Below are 17,972 nucleotides of genomic sequence, written 5' to 3' on the forward strand. Positions count from 1 at the left end.
CTGATCTAGTTGAAGATGTCCCTGCCCTGGAGGATTGGACTAGATGAGCTTTAAAGGTCCCTTCCAACCCAAACTGTTCAATGATTCTATGAAAATTGTGCTTTCATTTTGTGGGAACACAGTACAAGACTGCTCTGCTGACATCTCTCATTCATCACAAGCCTGTGTCTCCATGTGTTTAGGTAGAGGGTGTGCTGTGTTTGTACTGTCTGTCTCTTCCTCTCTCCTGGACAAATTTTCTGCCCGTGTGAAGCATTTCACTATGTGAAGGGACAATTTTTTTCTCTCCTGCTGTGGCTGGTAGGAGGAGATGTCTCCATCTCACTGTGCTCTCCAGACTGTAATTCCCCCAGGTCCTGTCATGGGGGGCAAAACCTCATTTACCTTGTGCCCCTTCCCTTGGACGTGCTCTGGGCTGGGAGCTGGATTCCCCATTCAGCCCTCTCCTTCGTGGGGCTGAATTAATTATATTGCTTCGGTGATGGGGGCTGCGTGGTGCTCGTGGTCTGCCGGCTGCCCTGGGACACCTCCAAACCCTCCCTGTGCCCCCCCAGATGGGGCTGCAATAGCCCAGAGAGGACAACGCGTGTGGGGCAAACGAGCCTTATCCTCTCTATCCTGCTCCACACAAAGCTTGGGAAGGAAGGAGCCAGGGCCGTGTGCGATTCCTTCCTCCTGCTCTCCTGTTACAGAGCTCAGGCCTTCCCCTCTGCCCCAGGGGAGCCTCCAGCCCCCCGCGGTAGCCCTTGCTGCTGTGCCCGGCTGCAGCAGGGCCTGTGGAAGCTGCTCCCCAGCCCGTGGTCAGCTCTGACATGCAGCGGCAGAGAGATGCTGCAGCAAAGCATCCTTCGCGTCTCCCTCCCCTTTGCGATCCCATCCCCGAGTTCAGCATCTCCAGGGCGGCTGCTTCCCACTCCGTGGTGTGGGAGCCTGCCGCTGCCTCCCCATCGCTGTGTCTGTGCATCTTCTCCATGGCTGCCGGTGGCCGCTCGCCTCCGTTTTAGCTGTTTCTTTCCCGGCTTCCCCCTGTGCTGCAGGCTGGGAATGGTACGGTCCTCCCTCAGCGCCCGCTGCTCCGTGGATGTTGCTAGAAGGTGAAGGCATCAGAGCAGGCTGCAGCGGTTGCAGCCAGCCCCGAAACACCCCGGGAGAGGGTTGGAAGGGACCCGGCGAGGAGGCTCGTGCTCAGCTACGGCCTCTTCCCTCCTGCTGCTGCTCGCGGGGTCTGGCAGCATCGTTAGCGAGGAGCCATGACCCAGGGGAAGGTAGGTGGGAGGCCAGCGCTTGGAGGATGAGTCGTCCTGCTTGCATAATTGTTGCATGTTTGGGGGGGGGGAAATGGGTTGACGGGAGGGGATTTAAGGAATAAAACAATCGCTGTGGAGGGGGGAGCTGGGTACCCGTGCACAGCCCGGTGCGTTGGCCCCTGCAATGGGGGTGTTTTCGGCAGAGGAAGGGGGTGGAGGGCTGTGTCACTATGGGGTTGGGGGCTGTTTTTCCTGGTGCTGGATGTGGAGCTCAACCCTGCTGTTAGACCTGTGGCTGTTTCCTCCACCCATCCTGGATGTTGGGGAGCTCAACTGGGTGCTTTCCCATCCGTGCCCCCAGCAGTCAGCACTTGGCACCTGCCCTGAGCACCTCCTTTCTGGTCCAGGGACCCCTGGATTTTGGGGGTTCTCCAATGCTCAGAGACCAGGGAGGGGGGGTTTATGCATCCTCTGCCAGCACAGTGCACCATTACCATGACAACGATGCTGGAGGCTGCCTGGATGCAGGCAGCACCATCCCTCTTTGGGTATCTCTGGGGGTCTTGCGTGATATCGGTCACCCTATACCCAAGGGCTATGTAATGGAGGACAGGGCGAGGACAGTCCCCATGAGGTGGCAGAGGAGGTGGCACAGTTATCCTGATGCAGCTGGGTCTGCTCGTGGTGTATGTCTCAGCCTGGTACCCTGGCTTTATTTTCAAGGGCCTGTTACACCTTTAGTTTAAGACCTTGTTACAGGGACTGTGCTGTCTGTTGCAGTGCTGGTTAGTCGATCTGCTTCACTTTGGACTTTTTGTGGTTCCAGTCCTACATTCCTAAAATCCATGGGGATGCTATCCCTGACAGCTGGCACCTCCTTTGGCAGCAAGGGCAGGATACCAGGCTCATAACTTATCCTGGGATGACAAAGATCTAGAAGGTTAAATGGATAACGTTCCCAAGGAGAAGCAAGTTCTCAAGTGGCCTGAGGCTGGCTCTTTGCTGGGATTTCATAATCTGAAAACACGGGATCCCAAGTCCCTTAGCTGCATCTTCAAATTACGGAAAGCAGCAAGGCTGAGCCTCTGGATGGGCAGAGAGGAACGAGCTAAAAGAAGATGTTGGAGGGCCAAAGCAGAGCACTTCCTGGGGGCTAGGAGAAACCCCTCAAATTGTGGGTGTAAGTGGGAATGAGCTGCTGGGCAGGGTTTCCTGCCCAGTAACTGAAAGCTCTTTTTTAAGGGGAAATTTAGAAAGAAGTAGGCTGAAAAGCAGAGAATTATTTGGGTGCTTTCCAGTGTTACATATGAGCTTGAGGCACCACAGAGGACCCTGGGCAAGGCTGTGTCTCCCCTCAGACCTGGTTGCCTATAATTTTTCATCCCCTTTAACATGTCAGGTGTTTTCCCATCTCTTCCCTCAATCACATCAGAGGATGCTCCTTCCTGGGGGTGCAGGGATGGGTCCATTGCCAGCTCACAGGCGTTACTGGGTGTCTTTCCAGTTCCTGGGCTCCAACAGAGGGACCTCCAGACCTCTGTCCCATGCCCTGTCGGGTTCCAGTTGCAAGGCAGTTTCTGTGCTGTTTTTACAGTCTAATTTCTCTATCCCCCCTCCTTATGTGCAGCTTTCTGTGAACAACAAACCCCCCAACTCCGAGGGGCAAGGGGAGAAGAAGGACAATGCCACGGCTCCACCAGCTCCTCCGACCTATGAGGAGGCGACAGCGGGAGAAGGGATGAAGTCTGGTGCTTACCCTCCTCCCCCATCGGTCCCGCTCCACCCCAGCTGGGCTTACGTTGACCCCAGTAAGTCCTTCTGTGGCTGTACCCAGGGTGAGCCCCTTGAAGAGGGGGGAGAGGGGTGCAGAGATTCCCCCTACAGGCTTGTAGAGGAGAGGGGAACCAGGGATGTGGTGCCCAGTTTGGTTCATGGTAGAGCTCACCCTAGAGCTGCAGCTATAAGCCATATAAGTCTACATCTATATATAAAAGCCATTTCAGCCAACCACTAGACCACGCTGCCTTCCAAAGGTGGGACTAAACTCCAGTGCTCTGTCCCTGCTCTCCTACCCAGTATCAGGATGGGAAAAATCCCCTCTCCCAGCTTGCTGCGCTGGGCAATACCACCTCCCAGGGCTGGGGAGAGTCCCGTGCAATGCTCCCGGCTCTGCAGGCAGCAGCCTCCCCTCTAGCTCCTGCTCAACCCCGGCTTTCAAAGAAGCTGCTGAACTGGCAAAATCAGTGCCGCGGCACCAGTGATGTCTGGCTGCCATGAGCCGGTGTTCAGAGCCAGTGGAGGCTAAAACACGGCTGGACTTGAAGGCTGAATTGTTCCAGCACTGGTCTGTGTGGCCGACTTCTCAGCAAACAAGCAGCTTTTCTTCCCTGGGTGCTGCGCGCAGCTTCTGCTTGGTCGTGACAAGCGGGACAAAGGCTCGACTGTGCCCAATGCAGGGGAACGGCTGTGTAGCGGCAAGCTGAGATGGATGCAGGACACAGTGGCCGGCAAGCGTGTCTGCTGGGGTGGCCAACTGCTCGGACAGCACAGCTTGAACTGGAGAGAGTGCTGGAGGGACTGGATTTAATGACTCCTGAGTCCTCTCTCTTCTCAGTTCTCTCCCTCTGCTGTGCTTTGCTGGCTGCCTGTTCCATCCAGCAGGGATGGTCGCAGCTGCAGGGATGGAGATGTTTAGGGAAGGGGAAAGAGCGAGCTAAACCCCTCTGAGATGTGTGTGCCTGCACACGCCGATGGTTTCACAGACTTCTCCCATTCTTGTTTGCCTTCAGGCGTCAGAAGCAGCGGGGATAAATAACCTCCCAGCTTGCTATAACAACCATCTGGGTCCTTCTACTGTCATGATGAATTAGGATGGGTAAAGCCCAAACGGGTTAGGATGCTGGTATTTCGGGTATCCTAGAGGACTTGTTTAGGTGATGTGTCATCTCGTGTCCCCTCCCTGACAAGCCTGGCAGGATTTCCTCTCTGCAGCTGTGTCCTGATCCCTGCTGGTGTTTTCCTCTGATTTCATGTCCTTCTCCCCTTTCCTTGCCCTCAGCCATGCTGCAAGCTGTGACTCCTGTACCAGGGTCGGGGGTCCACGCCATGGGGCTGTGTCTAACAGCTTATATGAGACTGGAAGTAGCCGGAGAGAAGTGGCATGTGTTTTGAGTTGCTTTCTTTAATAACGAGCTTGGGACACACTGTCCTGCTACCTCAGGTGTGGCCATAGGTGGCAGGTGACATGTGCTGGGGACACTAGCCAGGGAGGAGGAAACCCCCTCCATTCCTCTGAGGCATTTAGGTGCCTAATTTCGTGTTTAGATGCCTTGATTGCTTTGATGCAGAAGGCACTGAAGTGTCCTGGGGATATGGGCCTCAGGTGCTCTCGGCCCTGTGTGGGTGATGACAGATCTTGCAGAAATGCAGGGAGGACGCACTGCAGGAGTTTCATCTCCACTGGGGCGTAGAAGAAGGCACAAGAGATTTATTAGGCACAAGGGATTTATTTCCTGCCAGGGGCATCTTTACGATGAGGCTTCTGCAATAAGAGCAAGCAGCCTTTGACCAGTAAAACAGAAGAAATCCATGACCGAGGCCTTGAGTTTGGCTCTCCTGGTGTCTGCAGCCTGTCCTCTGAGTTTGAGAGGGTCTTTCCTCCATCTGCCTGGAGGATATGAGTATCACTGAGCTAAAAAGCTTTGAGAAGGAGGGGAGGCATCTGCCAAACAGGCAGGGACAAGAATGTATAGCTGGTGTAATCACATAAGCCTTCATTCTATAGGAAACCCAGGTGGGGAAACTGTTAGGAACACGGAAGGGGATATTTGCAAGAGAAGTGAATAGCACAGGGGAATGATATGCTAAGACAACTGAGGTTTCACTATTTGTTTTATTTTTCTCTTGAGCATGAGGTTCAGGAGATGGAGAAGGCTGATTCTTACATCTAATTTGTGCAGCTGATGTTAGCAGGGAGAAACTGCTGCTTTGGGTTTCTCCTCGCAGCCCCCCGCCCTCCAATATCCCCGCTGCTATCTTCATCCCTGGCTGTCGGCACAGTCGCCTCTCCGGCAGGCAGAGGTTTTCCGATGTTTCCCTCCATCTCCCTTCAGGCTGCAGAGCAAACTGATGCTTTATGGTGCACCCTTCCTCCTTGCCCATCTGCAGGGAAACTCCAGCAACAAGAGCTTGTGTTACAGAGCCCTCAGCAAAGCAGGGCTGGGTCGTGTGGTGGGATGATTTTTGGGGAAGCTACTCTCAGCAGTAGCATCGGAGTTGTTTCCCCCCTTTTTTAGGCTTGCTGCTAAACCGTTCTCTGACTACCTGCATGGAAATCAGATTCAGGGACAGACCTTATGGAAAAGCTGGCTGTAATGAGGTTCTCTCAGAGGAGAGGGCACACTGTTGACATAAGATACGATGCAGACATAGTCTAAGCTCGGGTAATTACAGAGCAGCGAGGGAATCCTCCTGCACCAGAGCTCCTGATGGGGATGAATGAGGTGCTGAGTCACAGCTCCTCTGGGGGATGCTTTAATATTCAGTGAAAGGTGAGCAAGGATATGATACGAGCTCTCTAATTGCCATTAAAAAAACAGTGTTACCATAGACAGGAATTAACCCTGGTGTCCTTGTCGTGCTGGAGTTTGCAGAAGTCATCCCCTGCCTGTTCTTGGAGATGGTCCTAATAAGAGTGGGAAGGGAGCAGAGTGCATCCCAGCAAGGCTCTGTTTTGCAATGCAACAGGAAAACTTTGAAATTTGGGCCTCTTGAGCTGTAGTCAGTCACTGGGGTCAGATTATTACAGCCGGGGAGGGAACTGGGTGACGGAGCTGATCTGTCTGGCTTCTGCTTCAGGCACGAGCCCAAGCTATGGCAGTGGCGGGTACCCAGGGGACACAGAGATGCTCACGACCTTCAGCTGGGATGACAGGAACGTGCGCAGAGTGTTCATCAGGAAGGTAAGGGGCAAGTCTCTCCAGGCTCAGCCTGCCCCTCTGAAGGCAGGAGACCAGCTCTGAGCCCTTGGAGGGACCCGGCTGCAATGGCTTTGCCGGCTTCCCTGGGCTGGGTGGGAAGCAGTCGCCCATGGGCTGCTGCCTCTCGTTGCAGGTTTATGCCATCCTGATGGTCCAGCTCTTGGTCACTGTCGTTATTGTGGCTTTCTTCACCTTCTGGTAGGTCTCTTGTGTAGCAGTAATGCTCGCTTTGTCCTGTGTGTGAGCTGCTCCTGAATCACCTGTTATTTGGGGGTGTTGTCTGTTATGTAGATCCCTGATTTTTTTTTCCTATGTGCTCCAATAGAAAAACAAAACTGAGGGAACCCTGAGAGGTCCTTCAGTACTTCTGCTACCTTTCCTGCATGTCCTCTGGATGGTGCGTCATCCCTTCTGGGTGCTATCCCCAGTGAAGAGGTCTGGGCTGCTTGCCCTTGAGTATTAACTGCCATATTTTTCCTTTGGGAGTTATCAAGGCTGACAGACCCCAGCCTACCTCAGCTTTAGGGACTGGGTTACCTCTCCTTGCAGAAGCAGATACCCCACACTTGAGCAGCGGCTGTCTCTAGCTCAGATGACTGAGCATTTTGGGCATGTGCAGTTGCCTCCAGAATAAATAATGAATCACTGTCAGCCTGAGAATTTCAGCTCTTTAATCACTTCTCAGAGAAGGCAGTGGTCATTCCCCGAGCAAGCCTGACTGTAATTGATAACAGCAGGGCCGTCTTTCCGACTTGACAGGTTGAATTTCTTTCCAGTTGGTCAGTCTGCCGAGTAGATTCAGCCGTGGTATTTTTTTTCACGTACACTGTGCTGCATCACCCCGTGTGTGTTTAATTTAGCAGCAAACTGTGAAGTGATTGTATTTTTTATGCTTTCTGCTCAGCATCCCTTTTCTCTGTCTTGCAGTGAGCCGGTCAAGGGGTACATTCAGACGCATGCTGCCTGGTATTGGGCTTCCTAGTGAGTATGTCTGTCTTCTCCTATGGCCATGTATGCTCCAAACAGCTCTGGAGGTGGCTGTGATGATGTGGAGACACTTTACAAACACTTTTGTATCTTGCGTGTGGAGAATTGCACTAATATGTATGCAGGGGGAACTGGGGAAATTCATGGATAACTCTGAGGTGAGAAGATAGAAAATCTCACCTAAATGAGTTTGAGACATGAGATATGCTAGATATCTACAAATACTTTCAAAAAGAGGGCTTGCTGCTCTACAAACCAGGGTCAAAGTATGAGTACATGAGTATTGCTTGCAGAGCAAACCAGGTAAAACTGGGGAGCTTCCAGGAAAACAGTGCAGAAACCCAGATGCGAGACCTGAAAGGGTGTCTAGGGTACCTTAGGTTTTGTGTTTGTCCCATTGAAAGCAAGGAGATTGCTTGAGTATACATCGCATGCCTTGATATGCAACAGATGAAGGGTGCAGGCAATGTTAAGGGCAGGGGATGCATTTGGAGAGATTAGGATGTTTGTGGGGCTGTCACGCCTGGGTCTTCATTACGGAGCCGCTCTCGGTGCCCAGAATTTGGGATGCCATTCATTAGTCAAGCCTGGTCCGAAAGGTCAGCTCGGAGGTAGCGTAGGCTGTGCTTCCATGCGATAGTATATTTGCAGTTGTGCTGGTTTCCTGGATGCCGCTTGTGTTAGTGCTGCTAATTAAGCAGGCAGAGTGTACAATGCAATTGTCTGTGAACAAGGCTCTGTGAACTTGGCTTCAATTAGTTCACACCCAAATCATGAAATGTGTCCAGGCCCGGAGATGAGACACCAGCTTATATAACTTAGAAAAAAAAGACCCAAAATAGCAGTAATAGAAGGGAACTGGCATCAGCATGTCTCTTTGACCTTAAAGGAAAATAACGTGCTCCTTCTTGGCCGTTGGTTGATTGGAGAAGCAGCATTGCCTTGCAGGGAGACAAGACCAAGCTCTTCTCAGGTCTATGCTTTGACCTTTGGGTTCTTCTTCTGTAGCTTACTGGCATTTATATTTTTCAGTAGGAGCAAACCTGTCTTGGGCCAGCTGGGCATAGGCTCTGTACTTGAGGGACTGAAATTTTGTCTGTCCCTTCACCTCCCAGCGAGCCAACCCTTCCCTCCACCCCAGTGTCTCCAATTGCTTGTCCTGATCTGAGTCTGCATCTCTCTTATACACAGAGACCCCAACTCTCTCTATATCTCTGTAAAATAGAAGTGGGTGCCCTGAGTGTTTTCCTACCGCTGGGGTGATGGCTCAGAGGGAATAAAGCAGGAGCAGATGTGCAACAAGGGATGCAAAGGAGGTGGACAACTGCAATGGCTCTCTTTGCTCCCTACATGCTTTCTTTCCACCTATTCAGCTGTGTCCACTCCAGCTTTCCTGGTTTCCCCGTGGGAGAGCAATGCTCAGGTTTATCTCTGGTGCGTTTATCATGGCCCGTGGGTTTTGCCATCATGTTCATTTATTAGACCTAAGGTGACTGGCTATCGTGCAGCCATCGGCATGCTTGGAAGCTGCTTTCCCCCCCAGGCACTGGGTGAAAGCGGGTAAGCAGGTTCCCACTGTGCCCTAATCCATCAGCACTGTGGAAAAACACCCGGGCTGCGTGACGTCCAGAGCAGAGGGAGACCATCCCTCAGCTGTTGGATTTTTTTGCTTTGCTGAAGGGTCAAGTCATGTGAGATAAATAACTCTCCTGGGGATGGCTTGTGCAACAGCATATTAGGCTTGGGTCTGCGAGCTTCACTGACCTTAGAGGATCCTTCTGCTGTTGAACTCTTCCTCGAGCGCTGGTAACATGGGACCAGTTCCCTCCTCTGACACAGACCTTCCCTCTGGCCTTAGGCAAGTCATTTTACCAGCCCTGTGAATCTTGGTTTAAGTGCTGCTGAAATTCCAGCAGGATGCCTTGATCCCACCAAGCCAGGAAGTGCCTGGAAATGAGGAGCAAAGTCTGGCCACCTCCGTATGAGCAATTCATGCACTGAGGAGGTGTCAACAGCAAACACATTTGGGTGCTCCATCTATCCTGGACCTGAATGCTACCCTTGCTCTGCTCTAAAACCATCCTTCAGGTTTTTCAGGGATGGTTGTGCTGCTGTCCCACCTTGCACTGGCATAAGCAAAGTAGGCAGTTGTGGGCAGAAAACTGCTTCAGCGAAAGGTAGCTACTGCCTTGCTTCCTACCCAGCCTCAACTTCTGGCACAGTGCTTGCATTTTAAACAGCACAGCAGAGCACTGAAACTTGTCAGCTGGAGAATTCTCTCCTGCATCAACACAAAATGCTTGGGTTTTCCTCCCTAAACTGCTCTTTTTCTTTTCTTTGCAGTGCTGTTTTCTTTGTGACCTACTTGATTCTTGCTTGCTGCTCCGGACCCAGGTAAAATATTTTCTTTTTGGATTTGAAACAGCCCTGTGAAGTGCAGAATGAATGTTTTTCCTCTTGTTTCAAGCATGACCAACAATGTTGCAGAGATGGGATGGGCTCATGCTGACACGGTGATGTAGGGACTGAGGTGGCAGCTGTATTTTCAGGCTTGATGCAGTTGTGGGTTGCTGCAACACAGCATTAAAAGCTGAAATCAAATTGCAACTGGAAAGGTAGCTATGTTGCAGCAAAAATTGCATTGCTGTGTAGTTCTAAATTCTTATTAAACACTGCAGAGGATGGTTTTCTTTGCTTTCGGTGGAACAGGGCACTGCTGACTGCTTTCCTGGAATATCATGGGCACATTTGCCCTCTTGGTCTAGGAGCACCCCAAATGCTCTCTCATTCCCAACAGGATGACTGTCCCCTTGCAACACCTCTGTCATTTGCTGCACAGGCCATTAATTATATGGCATATCTTATGCAACCTGTTGTGCAGTGCTGCTAACTACCTCTGTCCTCTGCATCGCAGGGCTGACCAGCCCCTGTTTCTTCACTTGCAGGAGGTATTTCCCATGGAATCTGATCCTGCTGAGCATCTTTGTAAGTAGCACATCTGGACAGCGTCTGCCCTGGCCCTGCAACCAGCGTGGGTTTCATAATGGCTCCAAGCAGGAGAGCCGTCTGGTCTAGATTCCTGCAGAAAGCAGGAATTTCATCCTCTAATTGCCCTGCACTTGAGCTCAGGAGCTGTAATTGAACTAGAATGTGATAAGCAGGAAAGAAGGGAGCCTCTGTTTTAAAAAACAAAACAAGCAAAACCAACCAAAAACCAAACCCAAATGCCTGCAGAGGCTGATCGGTGGTGGGAGCTGGGGTAGGGTGCTGGAGTCCTGTGCAAGAGAAGTGGAGGGATGGAGAAGGTGGGACTGCTCTCAGGGTGGTGGCCTGCCCTCATTTTAACCTGCCCTGTGGATATTAATCACTGGACGATTAGAAACTATGTAAAAATTGCTTCTCTTGAGCATCTGTTTTTAAGAGGCTTCACTGCCCTTGTCATCATCACTGTAATTGAAATATTTGATCTGTTGTGTGTCTCTCCCTGGGACATGAATGCCGGAGTAATGTGGGTCTCTTCCCCTCCCAGACACTCTCCATGGCTTATCTCACTGGGATGCTCTCCAGGTAGGTTGAGCATGTGGTCTCTGGAAGTCTTCTGGTCCTATGTCCTGTCTCTTCCTACAAAAAAACCTCCCTACTTCTGAAACATACAGGCCTCCTGATCTCTTTGGAGCTGTTCCAGTAGCCACACAAAGCCTGACCTTCCCTTTTGAAAACACTTTTTAAAGAAGTTCTCCAAGACCTATGGTGGCATCCCCTTCTCTGTCACAGCTGGGGCAGCACAGGGTAGTTCCTAGCTATGCTAAATCCTACAGGAGAGCACTAGAGAGCCAGGGACAAGGCAGTGCCTGCATGATGGGCTATGAGGGACTACCACACACTGTGATCTCACCTTCACACTAAACAGCACTCTAGCAGATGGGGCTGGAGTGAGACAGGAGTTTTTTCCAGCAGTTTCATGTTTTTTGTAGTCTACAGCTTGCTCCCTTTTGCTTGTGTTTTTACTGTTACAATCTGCTCACAGGATCAGCCCTGGTTCACGTGGGTCCCTGGTGACGAGGCAGATGAGCCAGTGGGTGTTGATGGATGTGTGCTGGGGACAAAGAAAATAGTGGTTTCAGCAACTCGGGGAAAATACCAGTGATATCAATCTCAAATCAAACTGAAGGGGAGAGTGGGGACTGGCTTTTCTTAGGGCTGAGCCTGGTGCTGTAACCAAAATCAGTAGCCAGACATACAAAAAAATTATAACCTAAGCCTGCCATTTCTCTACCTGTTCAAATTCCTCCCTCCCTCCAGTTTTCCAAGACCCTAACCCCTGTTAGGAGCACATCAGTAGTGTAACAGTGGCTGCAGCTTTCTGATTTCTCATTGTGCCACAATTATATTTGTCATTCTACTTTTATTACCTCCCAGTTTGAATCCTCCCCCTTCTCCATCTGTCCATGGATAGATTTTTACAGTAAGTCCTCATCTTAGCTGCTCATGAGTTCCCAGAAGGCATAGGCATGCCCTCCTGCCTACCCTCTTCTATATAAAGCAGGAGGAAAACCCATCTAGTCTTTTTTTTTTAGTGTTTTCTATCCTTTCCTTTTTACATTAAGGGTGGACATCAATAATTTCAGTGCTGTTTGTGCCTAGGATTCATGCTTTCCCTGTACACCTCTGCTAAGCTTCTGTCTGTCTTATTCCCTCCTTCCACCTGTCCTCGTGGGGAAACACTGAAAAGTGGTTTTGCTGTTAATTTTGCAGTTACTACAATACCAAGTCGGTCCTTCTGTGTCTGGGGATCACAGCTCTGGTGTGTCTGTCTGTCACGATCTTCAGCTTCCAGACCAAGGTGAGTTTGTGCTGATCAGTCCCCCTGGGAGAGGCATCTCCTAGGGGTAGGACCACAGGTCAGGCAGTGCTGGGGTTGAGGTGTAGGTCTGTAGGGCTCTGAATACAGGAGCAACCTAAGGGATGCTGGAATGTAAAGTGAAGGTTACAGGAAGATAAGGACACATGCTGGAATGAAGGATGTGTCGGGGATATAGATGGAACTGGAAGATGCTAATGTATGGGGGTAAGATGGTTTTTTTGGAGGATTAGGCTGTGGCATAGGCACAAACATGGCTTTTGGACTTCAGGTAATGTGACGGGTACCGAGCTCTTGCCCGTGGCAAGAAAGGGGATATGGTAAGCGTTTGTCTCTGTGTGCCATACAGATGGGTGTTGGGCTATAGGACCTGAGATGCAGATGAAGCAATTGCCATGTGACAGCAAGATGGGTGTGCTGCTGGAAATTCCCTCCCTGTGGACACAGGGAGGTTTGGGTCCCCTCGCTGCCTCCTGTTTCAGCACTCTGCACTTGTAACGTGATGTTCTTCACCTCCGCAGTTTGACTTCACCTCCTACCAGGGTGTCCTCTTTGTAATGCTCATGGTACTCTTCTTTGGTGGCATCATCCTGGCTGTGATACTGCCCTACCAATATGTGAGTAATGACCTGTGCCCCTCCTTTCTTGCCCAGTGCCACCAGTCCTGGTGCAAGGCTGGGAGCTGATCAGCCTAAAGCGGGCAAGCTCTCGGGCTTGGCTTGAGAGGGGTGTCCCAGCTTGCTCTCCGAAAATGTGCAGAAACACCAACAGAAACAAAAGGCAAGACCAGGTGGCTGTTGCCTTCCTGTTGTACAATCAGATATCAGGTTGTAGGACAGCACTGGCCTGGGGCTTGAGGAAGTTTGCTTCTGTTCCTGGAGCTGTGTAGTGACCCCACGGCAAGTCACATCACCTGCTTGTGCCTCAGTTTCCGCTCCAGTAAAACCAGAGCGGTGAGCACATTAAAGCACTGGCCTGCCCGACACAAAACAGGGCTCTTGACTCAAGTTCAGGGCAGGTGAACTCTGGACAGGTGCAGTGGGGTGCCTGTCTGGCCCTGGCTGTATTCACACCAGCATCAGGCACCATCCTGCAGCGTTTAAATCTTCAGGCTCAAATTTCTCAGAAATAAGCCCCTCCGGAGAGGGGCCCGGGAACAAGTCCTGGCCATGAGTGACTACCTTTTCACTCCTCCAACTGCTGCCAGTCCCTCTTGCATGGGTCCAGACCCTTCCTTCAGCCTCCCTGCTTTTGGCTGAGACCCGGTCACAGCTGGCATTGGCTGTGCCCAGCTGAAATCTTGGAGCAGCTTGTGACCACACCTGATAAGAGGATTTGGCGTGGCAGCGCAGAGTGTCTGGTCTCCATCCAAGAGTGTCTCATTAGGTGAGTCGTCATTCAGGCAAGAGCCTGACAGACCCTGGAAGATGCTGATGAAAGAGGGAAGGTGTGTGGGGCTGTGCAGCCACCATTAATCACCTTGAATGCCTGCTTGTGCTGGAGATGGAGGCACCTGGCTTTGATCACGGCAGCCTTTAAGTGACCTTCAAACCCTTCACATCTTACCTGGCTTCTCTGGGGACCTGAGTCATACTTTAAGGGCAGACCTGCAGGAGACACTCCCACTGGTACTAGCCCTGGAGTTGGTCTGATAATGGACAAATACACAGGCTGGTGTTTCCAAAACCAGGAGCTTGGATTTTGGTTGTCTTGGCTTGAGATCCACCTCTCCCCTGTGCAAATGTGAGGGTAAACCAGCTTGCAGTGCCAAGCCACTGCCATTAAACTGTTGAGACAACTACTCTTTATCTTGCAGCTTTTCAAGATAAGCATAGCTTGAGGCAGCCTTGTAATGAGCTTGTCTATCTGGGGAGGCAGGCTGCCATCTCTGGGTTGAATCAGCCATCCATGTGGGCACCTTCTGGAATGTAGGCAACTTCTCCATTAGCGGGTGTGCTACTGTGCCACAGCAAGCAGGAGCTGAGGTTTGGTCTTAATTCCAGAGAACTTCCTGCTGTGACTCCAGCAGATGAACACATTTAAGTTATGCTTGTTAATTAAAGCTGGGTCTGGCTCTTGGAAGCATTTGGTGTTTCTTCCAGTGGCATCAGCTTTGTCTGGGTAAATAAACACCGAAGGCTGCTGTAAAATATGTTTCCATCGGGATAGCACTAAGATATTCCCACAGAGATGGCAGCTGTGTTAAAGTAGGCTATTTGGAAACACAAGTACCTGATCTAGAAGCTTATGAGCCAAGTAGACACAATAGTCACAGTGAGAGGGGAAACTGAGGCAGTGACCTGTTTTTTGCCATGAAAAGGTCAACAACAGAAACTATGTTGGAGCTGAAAGTGGTGCAAGTCCATCCTGGGCTATTAGAGCACTTTCCCCAACTCGTATCCTCCACATGACAGCTAAGCCCTCTTCAGTGTCAAGTCCTAATTAACCAGTTTTCTCCCAAGCACTGACTGATGGATTTGTTTCCTTTAGGTCCCCTGGCTCCACGCAATCTACGCTCTGCTTGGTGCCATTATCTTTACTATGGTAAGCGGTGCCAGTCATGGGGCCTGGGAATGTGGTGGCAGGAAAAATAAGGAAATAAGCAAGGAGTGGATGCTTTTAGCCTTGAAGGGTGCTTGGGGAAGGAAGAAGAGCAAGTTGCAGGATTGCAGAGAGCTCCACGTCCTCAAATGGCTCATGAATAGCAATTATTGCAGTGACCTCAGCCTTGCCCCAAGAAGGTGTTGGTATACGTGACAGTGGTGGTGCAGAGCATGGTGTGATTGGCAAACCCGTGCTGTATGTGCAATACTAGGTGTGAACAGCAGAAAGCATTGTAGGGACAGGGCAAAAAGGCATCTCTGGAGTGGGAAAAGAAGAGATTAAGCTTTCGCACAGCAGTGGGAGCTGGACTGCAGGGCGCAAAGGGAGCCTGGGGATGAAATGAGGCTGCAAAGTCAAGTCGGGGCTGGTTGAGTGGGAGTGGGCCAAGGATTGGGTATGAGTTTGACTAACAGAAACAGAGGTACAGAAAGAGAGTGAGAGGCCATGGTTTGGGATTAAGGGGCATTAGGAAGCTTCACTGCAGGCAAGAAAAGCCCTGAAGCTGGGCAGCTCCTCCAAGGACAGTTGAAAAGGCTTGATTCATTCCTTCGACTGCTCCCCAGCGGTCCCTCCTGAGAGGCTCTTCCCAGAGCAAGTCCTGGCAGTGCCGTGCTTGCCACTCAGGTGTGGGAGTTGTCTGGGAAGATGCTTGACGTTACCTCGAGGTGGGGGTCAGGAGGAGGGCTGCCTTGGGGTTCAAGGCGGTGCCCATTGAACGTGTTGTGAATAAGAACAGTTGAGCAATTTCATTTATTAGCTATAATAAAGTCATTTCAAGTGAGCTCAGGTATTTCTTCTGTGATTCATGATTAAAGACTGCTCTGTAAAATACAACGAGGCTAAACATCTTATAATTACTCCATAAACTTCAGTCAGAAACTCAGCTGGTGGAGTGTATTGTGCCAGGCTTGTCAGCTCAGCCTGACACTGTCTGGGGACATCAGTTGTTATTTATGACTGGGGAGGGCAGAGGTGCCAGCTGACCCCAGGCGATGGCAAAGATGCCCTGCCAACCCTGAAGAGCTCCATGCCAAGGTGTCTGTCACAGCCTAGGTTAACACAGGGAGTAAAGGTGAGATGGGAGAAGATACTGAGCTTGAAGCCATGCAACAAGGTGCAGGTTTTCTTGCAGCTGGGTCACCAGCCTGCCTTGTACTCCCTGTTTGTTCCTGTGAGTGCTGTGTCCCTGCAGGCAGGCTGGGCAGTGGATTCCCACTGTGATGGCTTCACTGGTAAAATCTGCCCTGCACTCAGTTGTGTTTGTACCTCAGAAAGGTGTCAGCTCCCCTCTGGGTCTGGCTGCCTCTGCTGGCAGCTCTGCAGACCTTGGTGCTGCCCAGGATCTGGGGTTTCTTGCTCTTTATTGCTCTGGTGTTGCTGCTGCTGCAATGTCATGTTGGATCCAGGTCACTTTGTCACCTGGCAGGTGTTTCTGAACTGGGGGAAGTCTGGGAATAACAAGCGCAGGGACTGGCTGAGGAGGAACAGGGAGAACTGCTCCAGAGCTGATCCTGGGACACATTTGGGATGGATGAAGCAAAGGGGAACCTTGGGGAAAAAGCATGAAGGAAGCAGGCCTGGAGTAATAGTTAGGCTCAGGATTTGGCTAGCAAGAGTGAAATGAAGGAAGGGGAAAGTTGCAGCTTGTTCAGTGCATTGTTCTGAGCTTTCAAATTGCAGTTACACCCCATAAAAAGTGGCTGCATTTTTGTTCTGAGTACAGTGAAGCATTTGGGAGAACTCCTGTCACTACAGCACTTCTTGCCTCCATGTGCAAAATCTCCATGTGACTGTTATTGGGTTTCCTCCTCTTTCCTCACAGTTCCTGGCATTTGATACCCAGATGCTGATGGGGAATCGTCGGTACTCACTGAACCCAGAGGAATACATCTTTGGAGCCCTCAATATTTATCTGGACATCATCTACATTTTCTCCTTCTTCCTCCAGTTCTTTGGCTCCAGCCAGGAGTGAGTGCAGCAAGGCAGTATCTTCTCTTTACTGGCAAGATGCAAGTGTTTAGAAAAATATTAAAAGAAGAGGAAAAGAGGGTTAAAAAAAAAACCAAACCACCAAACAAAAACAAACCCACCCTTTCTGGCCTACTAGCAGGCTCCATTCAATCAGCTGAGTAAAGCCCCTGGGTTCCTTATGCAGCTTGTATATATGCTGTTAGGCCTCTGTGACCCAGAAAGCAAAGTAGGGCTTAAGTGTTCTGTTTCTTCTGCTCCCTCCGCTCCTACTGAGATCAAACCAGACCAGAGACTGGGAGGCATGAGACCAAGATCTTCTTTTCCCCAGAGGCTGTCAGAATTGCCCTGAGTGCTGCACATCATGGGATGCTGAAGTGCTGAGAACAGCTCTGCAAAGGGAAAATAACATTAAGGGGAGGAGAGTAGGGAATTTTGCTAGGATCCTGGCAGGAAAAACAGCTAGGGAAATCCTTGCGTCCCCCTGTTTCTCTCCTGTGTTCATCTGGAGCCTTGTGGCCTCTGCAGAGATATATTCCTGATAGTGCCTGCTTTTAGAAGTGCAGAGCACAGGATCACATAGTCTGGATGTCCCAGCAATCAGTCCCCCAGGCACAAGGGAACCTGTTGTTCAGGACGTGCAGCCTCTTTTAGGACATCCCTAATGCCCCTGGAGGAAGAATTCTTCTGTATTCTTTGCATCTGGCTGTGGGGCTGAGTTTGTACTTTCTTTCCTTCCCAGAGTGGGATAGCAGGACCACTGGCTGTGGGCTCACTTCCCCGCTCAAGGGGGGATATATATGTCAGTTCTCTCTGAAATGTGGCTCTTCACCTGGGGGAGTTGTTGATCCCATTTAAGGATTATTGGCAGAGAATGGCAGAGAAGAGATGAAAGAGGCTGAGTGTCAGAGCCCATGCAAAGCCAGACACCTCCTGATGTGGCAAATGGGTGGCTGAGATCCTGTGACCCATCATAAGGATCTGATGCCTTCACAAAATTGTCTTGGTTGCTTGAGATTAATGGTCCAAGTGGTTACTACCCAGAGACTGAGGCCAGGGTGAATGCCTGTTGCTCAAAATGGACACTGCTTTGTAGCAAACACCAATGTTGCCTCTTCCTCTTGGTCTGGCCGTTTTCCAGTTTTGCCCCCCCAAACAGGGATGTCAGTGAGAGCACTGGATGCCTCTGAGTGCTCAGGTAACTTTCCATCTTCCCCTTGCTCACATTCCCCTGTTTGGGGATTAGCTGGCTAATTTCTAACTGTAAAGCCCCAGGTGGAGATAAGAGGGCTTTTGCTCTTATTTAAAAAGTGATCCTTCCTGCTG

General features: G+C 50.8%; 1 protein-coding gene across 1 annotated transcript; it reads left to right on the forward strand.

Annotated features, from left to right (window-relative positions):
• Nucleotides 1–1,250: 1,250 nt before the first annotated feature.
• On the forward strand, nucleotides 1,251–17,110 carry FAIM2 (Fas apoptotic inhibitory molecule 2). Its single transcript, XM_009575818.1, has 12 exons — nucleotides 1,251–1,265; nucleotides 2,875–3,055; nucleotides 6,105–6,208; nucleotides 6,360–6,424; nucleotides 7,154–7,207; nucleotides 9,557–9,607; nucleotides 10,159–10,198; nucleotides 10,743–10,780; nucleotides 11,969–12,056; nucleotides 12,596–12,691; nucleotides 14,565–14,618; nucleotides 16,501–17,110. The coding sequence occupies exons 1-12, from the start codon at nucleotides 1,251–1,253 to the stop codon at nucleotides 16,648–16,650; spliced, it is 936 nt and encodes a 311-aa protein (XP_009574113.1). The 3' UTR covers nucleotides 16,651–17,110.
• Nucleotides 17,111–17,972: the final 862 nt, after the last annotated feature.

This window comes from Fulmarus glacialis, unplaced genomic scaffold (genome assembly GCF_000690835.1).
Source record: "Fulmarus glacialis isolate BGI_N327 unplaced genomic scaffold, ASM69083v1 scaffold28444, whole genome shotgun sequence".
Taxonomy (NCBI): domain Eukaryota; kingdom Metazoa; phylum Chordata; class Aves; order Procellariiformes; family Procellariidae; genus Fulmarus; species Fulmarus glacialis.

What these genes read in the sequence shown, in the direction of transcription:
- FAIM2 (XM_009575818.1), top strand. An exon ending in GCCTGGTATTGGGCTTCCTA is followed by an intron (nt 7,208 to 9,556) that starts GTGAGTATGTCT and finishes TTTTCTTTGCAG; the next exon opens with TGCTGTTTTCTTTGTGACCT. An exon ending in GTGCCATTATCTTTACTATG is followed by an intron (nt 14,619 to 16,500) that starts GTAAGCGGTGCC and finishes CTTTCCTCACAG; the next exon opens with TTCCTGGCATTTGATACCCA.